The following is a 13,583-nucleotide window of genomic DNA, read 5'->3' as shown; positions in this document are numbered from 1 at the left end:
AGGCTCAAATTTAGGTTTCCATTATCAAAAAATAAATAATCTAAATAAAAAAGAACAAAATACCAAAAAATAATAAAGGGAAAATGGTAAAGAAAACCAAGATTAGAAGCTGAGTTTGTCAATTAAGAATGTTTTTGACTATAAGTAGCAGAAAACCCAGCTAACAGTGGACTTAAACCATTTGGACAACTGTTAATTACTTGAAGAGATATCCAATTGTGGGCAGTCCCAAAATTAGTTTGGCAGTTCACTGATTTCATCAAGGATTTCAGCCCTTTTGATCTATGCATTCTGTTCCCTTCTGTGTATTTATAATATTGCTCCTCATGAGCACAAGATGGCTGCCACACCTCTAAGATCCACCTCTGCTCTCAACAGTATTCAAAGGACGAAGAAGTATCATGGCCAAGGATATGTGAAAAGAAATACTTTCCGAAAGGCTCCCAGCTGATTTATCCCAGTAGCTCATTGGCCAGAAACACATCACATGTTCACCCAAAACCAATCACAGAGGTAAGAGAGTTACCGTGATCCAGAATCTTGGCTGGAAATACCTATGTCCAGAACCTAATTGAGGTCTATTAGCAAAAAAGAAAGGGAGGATGGCAGTAGTTGAGTAGCCAAAAAACCCCAGCCATTTACAAAATAAGTGAAGGGTTGGATTTGGCCTGCAAGCCGTAGTTTACAACTCCTGAGTCACCAGTGGGTCTTTTAAATTAAGACTCCAAACTCTAGCTACAAAAGAAATGAGAAATACCTTCAACTACAAATTAAAAACCTGTACAAGACAAAAACAACACCTTAAGCAAAGTCAGAAAAAGAAGGATAAACCACATGTAAATATTTGCAACTCTTTTCACAAAGGGACGAAATCCCTGATACATAACACCTAGAACACCCCTTTGATGTGTTTTTTTCTCTTCCCCATGATTCCCTTCAGCAGGCCAACATGTTCCTTTCCCCCGACCTTGAAAGACCTTTCTCTTTACCCTATTTCTCTCACCAGTCACTGCCCTGTTTTTTCCTATTCCCCTTTGCTGTGAAATTCCCAGGATGACTTGTCTCTAATATCTTTCCTCTCTTTCTCCTTTAAACCTTGCCAGTACAAAAGTGCTCTTGTCAGACCTTCATGTTGCTCAAGACATGGGTCGATTTCAGTCTGTGTCTTACTTTACTTTTCCGCAGCAGCTGATGCAAACACTCACTTCCTCTTCCTTGAAGAAGAAATCTGCCTTGGCTTCAAGGACCTGAAACACCAAACTCTTTCTGTTTTCCTCTACCTCTCTTGTCCCTCCATCTCAGGCTACTTTGTTCATCCCTTCTCATCTCCTAATCTCTCAGTGTTGGCCCACTGCAGGACTGAATTGGGGCTCTTATTTCTTCCTTTATTCAGTCCCTGGAAAGTCTGATCTATTGTCACAGAAAACAACTCTTGAATTTATGACTCAAGGCTAGATCTCTCTCCTTAACTCCAGATTCATACATAAATAACTGACACTTCACCTTGAGGTCTAGCAGACAACAAAATTTTAAGGCATCTTCAGTGGAGCTCCCATTGCTAATCCCAAATCTACTCCAGCTGCAGTAATCTGCATTATACTAGGAGGAAACCCCATCCTTTCAGTGCTCAGGCCAAAAATCTGGAATCTTTCTAATCTTCATCCTTTTCTCCCTCTGAGGCACATGCCTGCCCTAGGGCCTTTACATCAGGTTTCCTTGTCCTCTGATGGCTCTAGCCCAGTTTTGTTTCGTTTTCCTTTGACGCCACTTATTTCCTCATTTTCTTTAAGTCTTTACTCAATGTCACTTTTTCAATGAGACCTGATCTGACTACGTGTGGCATAATAAATACACTTCATGTTTATTCCTATTTCCTGGTCTAGAGTTCCTAAAACGCTTGTGATTTTTTGAGTGATAAGGGTGCTAGGAGTATCTTTTTTTTCTAATATTTGGTCTTTAACCCTGATTGCTGATAAAAGAGCTCCTAAGACCCTTGGAGTGTCTGATGTGAGAAAAAATGTCTTTCTGTTTGCTGACCTGCAGACTGGTGGCTTAGGGACACTAGATAGCTTCAGGATGAGGGATGGTCATCAGAAAGCTAAGGCATCAGAAAGCTAAGGCATGATTGGAACTTGGAACATTCACCTCCATTCCCCCCTCCTCCAAGGAGAAAAGAGCGGCTTAAGATTCAATTAATCATCTTTTACGGTCTAAATGGGAAGATGTCTAAGATATAGTATTAATAATAAAAAAGGAAAATATAAGAACATATATTCACTTTTGCTTCTATTTGCATAAAGAAAGTCAGGAAAGATGCATAAGAAATTGATCAAAATGATTACCTGGCTGAGAGACAGGAAATGGCGCAAATGTTGGCACCGAAGGGATATGAGGAAACTTGGTGGTGATGTATAGTTCACTACCTTGACTGTGGTGATATTTCACAGAGTATATACATAAGAATACAACCAATGGAATATTTTAAGCATCTGTAGATTAGTATAACTCAGTTGTATCTCAATAAAGCTGCTAAGGATACATATACTTATAAATTTAAAAACTTGATTTTGAAACAAAGGAAAGAGATGGTTCAGCAGTTGGAAGGAGATGCTTGTCTGAGTGACTGTCTTTTTGCTTTTGAATGGTTTTTGTTTGGATTTGTTTCTTTCGTGGAGCAAAAACTCACGCAAATTTATTATCTGTAAGTATATATGTATAAGCATAGAAAACTATAGAACAGAGAGGAGGCAATTAATGGTGCAGTCTTGAGAGAAGAGGTGGAATGCTCAGAACCTAAGGCCAGCAGATGCTGTTGGCACTGGAGGGAAAGGGTAAGGATATAAGGATACACCTCTGGCACTAGGCTCCATGTTTTAGCCTCTAAAGCTGAGCCCTGAGAATCAGCTCTTGGTTTTGGATACCAGTGGCATAATAGTAAACTAAATTAATCAGATGTTCTCATTCTTCCCCCCACTTAAGAATGGTGCATGTCCTTCCCAAATTCAATGACTCCTTCTAAGGTATAACTGATGTGTATCTGTGATAAATTCTAAAAATAAGATTATTGATTGAAAACTGGACTGAGCTTTTCCTCTTGTGAAGAAAGAGCTCTAAGTGAGAAGTTGGTTTGTTCTAACTTTGCCAGACAGGAGTACACTGGAGCAAATCTGAGAAATTATGCCTGATATTTGTGTCCCTGTCCTATGTTTGTGAAATATGGAAAGAGAAGCATTCACTTAAGTGAAAGGGATGTGATCTTCAAAATTTCTAACACACACACACACACACACACACACAGAGGCAGAGAGAGAGAGAAAGAGAGCACCAGAGTGCAGAGCTAGCTATGCAGTAATTGATATTTAATTCAGTGAGTGGAAACAGTACAAAAAGTCAGTTAAACAGAATCATTTGTGATTTTAACATTAAAATAGTTTATACCTTAAGACTTTAATTTCCTAACAGTGCCATGCCATTTTATTTAGAAGAGTTGGAATTCTAGGAGTATTTATTCAGGTAACTTTTAAGATATAAAATCCTGATCCTGTAAAAATGGTTTCTGAATCTTTCATTTTCATTCAACAAGTTTAACGTGATGTGCAAATTAATGGTGATTTCTTTTCTTTTTTTTTTTTTTTTACCTGTTTCATTTCAATCAGAGCCCACATTCTCAATCGGCGTTATTGAGTATTTGTAACTATCCAAGGGAGAAATTCCTGTTCGTTTAACTACCCGATAGCTTTGGATCCGAATTTTTCATTCTTTTGCGCTTTAATGGGTGTCCAGACGGTCGCAAGGCCGCTCTTCCCCAGCAAAGTGAGGAAGTAGGTTTACCGTGTCCCATTACTGGAGACTTCGCAGTCGTCACATTCTTTCTGTCTTGATAGAGCCGGGCTCCCAGCGTTTGGGCGAGTACTTGGGAGTGGGCTGATCTCTCGAAAAAGAAGCTGGGAAAAGGGGCCCAAGCCACAGAAGCCCATTCTAAGACCCTGAGAGGAGGGGGCCATTTGAGAGCCACCAAACTCGGGACTTGGACAGGCGACCTGGAGCAATTTCCGCGCAGGAGATCTGTGCACCAAGTTGTCTCTGCTCAGGATTTGTGTCCTGCGCTGCTGGCGCGCGAGTCCCGGAGATGCTCCATCAAGTAGAGGATTCATGTATCCCCTCCCCTGGCACCCCTTGAGTTGGTGGTCTGGGTGACAGGCGACACAGTAGCTCTGGGCTGCTCCTGTCTCCAGCAGGACCAGACGGGCTGTGAAGGAAAGCGCGCTTTGGGTACCACGGGAGGGCAGGGACTCCGGCTTCCGCCACGCTCTCACCTCTCCAAGACCCCCCTCCCCCGGCAGGGCCTGGGGTCAAGGAGTGGCTACAGGAGCCGCCACTCGAACGATAGCGGCCCCCTCCTCCGCCCCACCTCCGCCACTCGGGGGCGGGAAGTGGCGGGGTGGGAGTCACCCGAACGTGATTGCCCGAGGCCCCTCCTGCCGCTGCGAGGGAACGCCATAAAAGCCCTGTCGCGACCTGCTCTCCGCACCCGGTCCGCCGGCACTCACCCCTCGGAGAGGCGCACCTGACTGCAGAGCGCTCGCTGCCCAGCCACACCCGCCCGCTCGCCGGCCACCGTGAGTGCCAAGACCCACTCGGCTTGGGGCGGGAGCCGGGGGACGGCTCCGGCTCACCCTCGGGGTTGCTTTGGGGCCCCGGGAGGGTCGCGCCTGGCTTTCCAACCCCTGCGCGCCGCGCTCTGTCCTCTCCTGCCCCGTCGCGCGGCGGCCGCTCTTGGAGGCTAAATTCCACTTGCTCCTCCGGTCGTTTCCGACCGCGCCTCCACCCTGCTCGCGCACCCTCCCGGCTGCGCCGTCCCTCTGGGTGATTTTTTGAAGGATTTGGACGGGGACGCGACCCCCAACCCTGGACAGGTGGCAGTTTCCTCGGAGGTCCCTGTCTGGATGGAGGTTTCCCGGGCAGCGCCCCCTGAGTGAGGGATTCCCGGAGTTTGGAACCTCTCTGCCTCCTTCCCGGATCCTTGGGATCCGAACCGAGACCGACGGCCCGGAGAACAGTTCTCTCCTCCTCCTTCTCCCAAATTGTCACCCCGAAGGAATCTCAGCCACAACTATCTCTTGCAGCAAGACAGACCGCACGTATTAGAGAAGAAACTTCTCCTCCGACGGGGGTTTGGGGAAGAGGTTAGGAAAGTTACAATTCCTTAACCCACGGGGAGGAACTTCTACATCTGTTTTGAAAGTATCTACACTGGCGCGGGCGGGCTCTGGTCCCCAGCCCCGCGCCTCTCGTTAAGCGCGGCTCTAGTGTCCGGCAACTTGGACAGAATTTGCACGGACTTTTCCGGTGGGGCAGACGGGTCGGGGAAGGGCAGGTGATGCCGTTAGTACGTGGAGTGGTGCTCCGCTCCCTCTAAGGGCCTGGGTTGAGCGCGGCTTGGGGGGGGGGGGGATGGTGGGGGCGACAAGGGAGGGAGGTTCGAGGCGTGTGTCCTTTCAAACCCCACTCTTCTCCGCTGCGCCTTCTGTGCCCGCAGATGCTGGGTAGCAAGGCACGGGGACTATCCGGACTGACCCTCGCCCTGTCCCTGCTTGTGTGCCTGGGCGCGCTGGCTGAGGCGTACCCCTCCAAGCCAGACAACCCCGGAGAGGACGCGCCGGCGGAGGACATGGCCAGATACTACTCAGCGCTGCGGCACTACATCAACCTCATCACCAGGCAGAGGTGGGTGGGCTCCTCGGGACCGACTCCGGGAGCGCTCTGCCCCGCAACCGAAGATCCTGGGGAATCTCCGAGTTTTGTTTTGTTTTTTTTTTTTCTTGCTTGCATCCCTGGGCAGCGCAGTATCAGGCACATACTCAGTTCTCAGTGAGTAATTGCGTAGGGCACTGAACACTTTCCCTCTGCAACATTAGTTACAAAATCGTGCCTCCACTCCTCCCCCCATTTAGGTTCCTTAGACTGTGTGGCTGGCCATCTTCTCGCACTCACTCTCTGTTCTTTTTTGTTCTTAGAGCAGTTGGGGGACTGTTTGGAAAACTGGATGGGAAAGGACCCCGCTCCCCCCCCCAAGGGAAAAAACCAAAAACCAAAAAACAAACCCCAAACAGGTCGGGAGTGCTGGGGGAAGTGCTGTAGGGAGAACAATGAGCTGAGTGTTAAAAAACTACAACCACCACCACCGACCAGGAAACAGCTGAGTTGCCAAAGACATTGCCAGATTTTCCAAGCTGTCCAGAGCAAGATTGAATGACAGTATTTAGGAAAAGACGAATAGAGCTAGTTTCTTTTCTTCTGTACAGTGATTTTTTTTTTCTTTATTCAGTCTCAGTCTTTTAGTTAAAAATCCTGGCATTAATAGAGATTTAGTATGAAAACAATTGATTTAAAATGCAGACTTTTCCCATCTTCTAGCAGGTGAATTTTGAGAAGGAAGTGCCCACTTAGTGCTTTGTTAATGAGAAACTCTGGGATAAACCCAGGGATTACACGGAATTTGAGAAATCGTAAATTTTATTCTGACTACCCAGAAAGCTAAACTTAAATGCCATGTCTTCACTCTCAATATCCAATATTAAGGAAAAAAAAAAAAAAAGGAAGAAATAAAGAAAGAAAATCACATCCTAACTATGATATAGGATTTTAAATTTGTTTCCAAAATTCATTCATCTTAGTTCTAAGTTATTCAATATCTCATTTTAATTATTGGGATCAAATGACCTTGATAAGCTAAAAAGGGTGAGCCATTTAAAAACTTTAATGTTAACATGTCTAAATTATGTTTTATAAAGTGTTATTTTTGTTTTTTTACCATACTTTTTACTGGTTACAAGTCAGGGAATAGTTGAGAAGGATTCAAAGTGGGAAAATTTATATTCTTAAATAAATATTTTCCCCTGTTTCATCAAAAAGGGGTATAACATACTAAAAAGCTTCTGAAAAAGTGCCAGTTTACACAGAATCAGGAATACATAAAATGCTGGAATTAAATAGTATTGGTTTGTGAACCTTGAAATTGGTTCATTTGAATTAGCAAAAAGCAATAATGTTTTATATCCTAGTAGACTTCTCAGAAAGGGAATTGCTTCCAATTCTTGCTTATGCTATCATATAAACAGAGAAAAGAACTTGTTGAAATTAAAAAATAAGTATATTAATTGTCATTTATCTAGAAAAAGCTTGTTGGATATTTAGTTTGTCAGTTAGAACAGTAGAACTTATTTCTGCCAAGATGATTGCGATAAAGCTTATCCACTGTATAAAGCTTTAGTGGTTCAGAATGTTTCCCTAGGCGTTATTTCATTCCATCTTCACCTCAAAGCTTTGAAGTGAGTATAATTATCTCCATTTTATAGGTCATGAACATAAAAACATTTTATGAAGGCTTTTCTTTTTAGGGGTGATGAAATTGGAGCACTCCCACTGATTTCCTCACTACCCTCAGCATCCGGTGTGATCTCCATCTTCGATGAGGGAAAAAGAAAGGGAAGGGGCCTGAGTTTCATGGGAAGAGATTCAGGTTAGGTGGGAATACGTTGATTCTGAACCAGAGATTCCTGTCTCAATTTCACATAAGTTGCTTCTTAGAAACCATCAGAGACTTATCCTCTGTGCCCATTGTCTCCATTCCATACTCTCACTGCCTTCCCATCTCACACACCCAGTCCCCACATGGTTGTATTTTTTGAAAATTATGGCATCATTTGTGAACATGTGTTTCTATGTGGCACAAATGGTAGTCTGATAACATTCCCCTTGTTCCCTTTTTCCACTCAGTTTTTAAGCTCTATGCTCCTGGTTCATTGCTTCTGAAAGCCACACTATTTATTCTAGAGCATAGATCTACCACATTTGGCTTTTACAATTCTCTGTGAAACCAGTCGTTCTAACTGGTGCTGACTTTAGGCTCTAAACATCCTAGGATGCCTAGGACAGCCCCCTACAACAAAGGTTGCCAAGGATAAGAAACCTAGCCCTTGATTAGTCTTTCTCCATCCTGGTCACACACTGGAGTCACCTGGGGAGTTTTAAAGTACACTAGTGCTGGGCTGCACCCTGAGACTTTAAATCAGAACTTCAGGGGTAGGACCTGGGCTTTACAGAGGTTTTAAAAGCTTCCCTTATGTAGAATATGGCTTCTTAACGTGAAGCTAGGTTTGAAAATTTTCCCCTAAAGACTTTATCTTTGCCAGTTAGAGCATGGTAGAGAAGAAGGATAATCCAGAATTAAGTAGGAGACGAAGAATAGTGAACATGACTGTCCTGGGTGCCGCTTTAGGACTGCAAATCCTGTTCTTCTAGGTTTAGGTTCTTTACTAATAAATTGGGGAAAACATTAGCCAGTTCTATTCACTGGAGCATGGCGAAGATAAATGAGTTGATGTTGCTTAAGAGTTTGACAGTTAATAAAATCAACTAACGAACAGAGTAAATAGGTGTAAGCAAGGATCTATTGTTTGATATCTCAACTCTGGAAAATGTTGAGGAAATCTTACAAACAATGGGGACAGGGAGCAGTTTGTTTGTTTTTTGCTTTCTTAAATCCCAGCAAAGGAGCAATAATAGGAAATCTTTCTTAAAAATTTAGATTTAACTGTACTTGATAATATACCTTCTGGCAGCTTTATTTTGCCGTTTTTTTCTGGGAGCTAATCAATCCATCCAGGCTAGTTTTTCATTTGTGAATAATACAGCTTCTGGTATACAAGCCCTTTTCTGAGAAAGGGAAAAATACAGACTTTTCAGACCTTTGTATGCACTCACCTGGAGCAAGTAACTTACACCACCCTTACATGCACATTTTTAGTCCTATCCAAAACCGGCTCTAGGAGAAAAAAGACCAGTAAGATTCCATGGTCTTTCCAGGATCCATGAGATTCCTTATATTTATGGGGCAAATTAAAAGCAAAGCAGGAGCAAAGGCTTTAGCTTTTGTTACCCCAAATAAATATGGACAATATGGGACCAAGGTTTGTAGTTTTCTGTAAGAATGAGTGCATTTCAACAGCCATATCTTGCATTTGTGTTTTACTCGGTCACTTTCTAAACATTGTGGCTCGCACTGGATTTCCACAAAGACTCCAATTTAAGTGTGAGTTATGATCTGATTTTTATGAATGAGAAAACTGAGATTTGAAGACACAGGTGGGTCTAGAACTTCTGTCTGCTGATTTTTCTCCCCAGGGTTGTTTCTGAAATATCATCTGGTCTCTTTGTTAAGGTTTAAAGTGCTGTATGTCATCAGAACTCTAGCCAATTAACTAATTATGGAAACATTTAAAATCATTCCGTAATGTACTTTTACTTCCTGTCACTTAGTTATGAAACTCCATCTATGTATTGTTTGTAGTAGTATTAAAAGGCAAGAATTTGACTAGGAGTTTTGATGTGTTTAAATATTCTGCTAAATTATTTAAGCAAAATTATACATATATATAATTTGAAGTCATATTTCTGATAATGTCTGCTTCATAAACCTAGATTACTTGTTAGCAGATGACCAACCATGTGAGACACTATTTTCCTTTTTTTTTAAAATATTTTTCCTCTTTATGAATATTTCAGATTTGCTTTAAGGACTTGACTTTTTTTTCTTTCTTTCTTTCTTTCTTTCCTTTTTCCTTCTTTCTTTCTTTTCTTTCTTTTAGGTATGGAAAACGATCAAGCCCTGAGACACTGATTTCAGACCTCTTGATGAGAGAAAGCACAGAAAATGTTCCCAGAACTAGGTATGAAGGGCTTGTGTGGGGACATTGCTGCAGAGCTCAGGATGGCACAGGAGAGGGAAATCCCAGAGGGCTCCTGGGGTGGGGGTGGGGGCGAGGGAGGGATTGGAATGGATCTTCCAAACCAGGTAGCATTTGGGCAGACATAGAGATGGGTCACAGGGCAGTGAGGACCTTTGTTTTCACATAATGATTTGCAAATCTCTTAGCTTCTGTGGGGTATTATTTTCTACTTCAGATTATTTGATGCTTCTTTGAAAATCTTTAACATAAGAGACTTTTACCTCAGAAAAGACTCTATATGGAATTTCTAACTGGGTTAGAATTAGGAGAACATAGAGTAAGTCCCCGTCTCTACCCTGAAATGACTAACAGTCCATCTTTGGCTGGGATAATCTTTAGTTTTCGTATGGTATGTGGAGTGTCTAGATGTCCTGCATAAGACTCTCATGGGTCTTGCTCTAGTCTTCCTCATTCTGCATAAAGTTGTAGGTAAATCTTGGTGGCGGGGGTGGGGGGCGTGATGGTAGTGGGGGGCAGCTGTTGTCTACTTTTCAACTTATTTTAAGTTCAGTATCACATAATAATTTATCGCATTCAAGGAATGGATGTTAAGGACATAATATTCTTAATAACTTGTCTGTGACCGTGGAGGCTTTCTGGGAGTATGGACTCGTCTTGGCAAGAGGTACCTACCAAGAGCCGGTGTGAAATATTGTGAACAATGAGCAATGAGTGCTGCTGGAAAGCAGCCAGACCTTCCTCCAATTTCATAACCTCCTGGCTCTAATATCCTATCCTTCCTGCCCCTGCCCTGAACAAGATCACAGGGCGCATATTTCATCCATTTCTGTTGGAGCTCGTGGACCTTAAACCCAGATCTTGACAATGTCAAGAACCAGCTTCCCCAGAAGAGGTCACTAGAACACTTGCTCAGGGAGCATGACTGGCCTGTCACTCTTCACTGAGGTTCTCCCCAAAGAACAAGTTGGGTGATGTGCTGAGTCACTTACTTTCCTTCCCACCATCCCTCTGTTGTCTTGTGAAATGGCCAGCCAGGGCCAAGTGTACAAGTGTAGAGTTGTCAGGTTTGTTTTCCCTGAAGGAAACAACAATTTTGTCTCTGGAGATACCAACCCAGAGGTAAACAGCAAATACCAGGGAAGCAGGTGGAAAGTTCATAAGGGTTATTTTTAACACTAAACAATAGATGCCTTTAAGCTTTCACTGGCATGCATATGATGCTTATTGTGATAAAAAAAGTTTAGGGTAAACCTTATGTACTTAGGTTGAAAAAAAAAGAACCATCCAGACTTAACAGCCTTGATGCTACTCTTTGTTCTGTGGCTTAAAGTCTCACAGTGGGCAAAGTTGACAGCCTTCAAGTTGCTTGTGAATGCTATTTTATTATAAAGAGTTCTTTATAAAAATAGCATCTTACTACATAAAAAGGCTTGCGGGAAAACAAAAGACGGGTATTCAGAGTTGTGTAACAATAACTTTCTTGTTACCATTTTGTGTGATTCCTGTAGTTTTGATCTTCAGAAATAGTGCAGAGTTCTTTGGCTCCTCTGATAAATACAGAGCCTTTTAAATACTCCCTCTGAGATTTGAGACTCCCATAAACATGAGTGGAAGCTACTCAGCTGGGCTGCTGCATGTTATGCCACTGTCTTCTGCTCTGGTGTCCCTCACGACCTCCTATTTAGAATGCCAACAGGGGCCTTTTTCAACAGTTCCTGATCATCTTTTGGTTCAGGACTGAATGTCTCACTTTCGAAAGCCTCCCAGGAAGTTGGGAAGCTTCTCTCACGTACTTTCCGTTTTTTTTTTTTTTTTTAAGATTTTATTTATTTATTTGACAGACAGAGATCACAGGTAGGCAGAGAGGCAGGCAGAGGACAGAGAGAGGGGGAAGCAGGCTCCCTGCTGAGCAGAGAGCCCGATGTGGGGCTCTATCCCAGGCCCCTGGGATCATGACCTGAGCTGAAGGCAGAGGCTTTAACCCACTGAACAACCCAGGCGCCCCTCACATGCTTTCCTTCTTATGTCTGACAGGCTGGAAGACCCTTCTATGTGGTGATGGGAAATGAAACTTGCTCTCCGGTCTTTACCTATTTTTCAACCCAAATTTCATCCTGTAAAACTACAGTCTGCCAACCCTCCCCATGCATGCGGCCACTGTGCTCAACTCTGCGGTTTCCCTTTGTCATCCTTGTATATATGTGTGTTTAAATAAAGTACTAAGCATTCAAAAATGTTCTGCTCCTCAATGAAAAACCTGCGGTTGCAATAGTGAGAATTATTTTAAGGTATTCGTTACATTACAATCTCCCTCCAGTAGCAGGTTCAAAGTTTGTTTCACCAATATTAAAGCAGTGATTATGGAAGATATAAGGAAACAATGATTTATGATGATCAAGACTCAGGTGTGTGTGTGTGTGTGTGTGTGTGTGACAATAAAAGTGTTTGGAAACTTCGAGCAGGGGCATGCTAATTTGGAATAATTATCTGAACTTTCCCCCACATGGGCATGAAATCCTTGTTAACCTTGTTAGCTTATACTATTAGCAGAAAGGATTGCTGGCTAACAACTTTCTGCAAGATATCCTTTCCTCTAATATAGTAGCCACTAGTCGTGTGTTGCTTTTGAGCACGTGCATGTAGCAAGTACAAGGGAGGAGCTGAGTTTTAAATTTTACTGGGTTTTAATTTCAATAGTCACATGTTTCTAGCAGCTATCATATCAGACAGCTCAGATCTATACATTTGGCGGGGGGGGGGGGTACCACTACACTTAGAATGAGTCCTAAACAGAAATACACTGAGTAGGAATGACTCCCTTTTCACACAACATGGGGAATGTTAATTAATTCACCTAAAGGTTATTAAACTTTCCCCCGCCTTCATGTACCGATACATGGGCTTAGCTTAAAATTTGTATTATTAGAGTCTTACATGTAATTTCTAAAGCAAGTAAAATGGGTCTCCTCCTATGTTTGTACTTTGAACCACTGCAAAAAATATTTTCATGTGCTGTTCTAAAATGGTTTACAAAACCCCTATATACATTCCGTCTTAGAGAATCTTAGAGTATATAAAATCTTCTCTGTATATAATGAATTCTGTTTCTGCCACTGAAGTCAGTGATACTCCCTTCAATGAAACCACTGCGCAATTTTCCTAAGTGGGTCCTTATTTTTTTTTCAATTTTTGTTTATTTTTTAAATTTTTCAGTGCTCCAGAATTCATTGTTTATGCACCACACCCTATGCTCCATGCAGTAGGTGCCCTCCACAATTCCCACCACCAGGCTCACCCAACCTCCTACCCTTCTCCCCCTCCAAGACCCTCAGTTAGTTCCTTGGAATCCACAGTGTCTTAAGGTTCGTCTCTCCCTCCAATTTCCCCCGACTCCCTTCTCTCCATCTTCCCATGTCCTCCGTGTTATTCCTATGCTCCATAAAAAAGCAAAACCATATGATAATTGATTCTCTATGCTTGACTTATTTCACTCAGCATAATCTCTTCCAATCCTGTCCATGTTGACACGAAAATTGGGTATTCATCCTCTCTGATGGAATCGTGGTTCTCCATAGAAGAAATTAAAAATAGCTTCCCTATGATCCTGCAATTGCACTACTGGGTCCTTATTTTTCTTTCTTTGGGCTTTGAACTAAATAGCCTCATCTGCACTTACGCCTTCCGCAGTTTTGATTGCCTGCGGACAACCGCCATCTGGAAGGAGACGCTCCTCCTTCTGACCAATCGTCAGAAGGTTGTAGTAGCTTAGCTTTACCTCACAGCGCCCACGTCATTCTCCTCGCTTCCGCTAGTGGAGTAGGCGTTTTATCA

The 13,583-nt window shown here is 42.9% G+C and overlaps 1 protein-coding gene across 1 annotated transcript; it reads left to right on the top strand.

Moving 5' to 3' along the window:
- The first annotated feature begins 4,347 nt into the window (after window positions 1-4,347).
- Window positions 4,348-11,986, top strand: NPY (neuropeptide Y). Its single transcript, XM_082693821.1, has 4 exons — window positions 4,348-4,619; window positions 5,540-5,727; window positions 9,651-9,731; window positions 11,787-11,986. The coding sequence occupies exons 2-4, from the start codon at window positions 5,540-5,542 to the stop codon at window positions 11,809-11,811; spliced, it is 294 nt and encodes a 97-aa protein (XP_082549947.1). The 5' UTR covers window positions 4,348-4,619; the 3' UTR covers window positions 11,812-11,986.
- The last annotated feature ends 1,597 nt before the right edge of the window (window positions 11,987-13,583 follow it).

This window comes from Mustela nivalis (genome assembly GCF_964662115.1).
Source record: "Mustela nivalis genome assembly, chromosome: 12".
Classification (NCBI taxonomy): Eukaryota; Metazoa; Chordata; class Mammalia; order Carnivora; family Mustelidae; genus Mustela; species Mustela nivalis.
The sequence above is the reverse complement of the archived record's forward strand: the minus strand, read 5'-3'. Positions and strand labels throughout refer to the sequence as shown.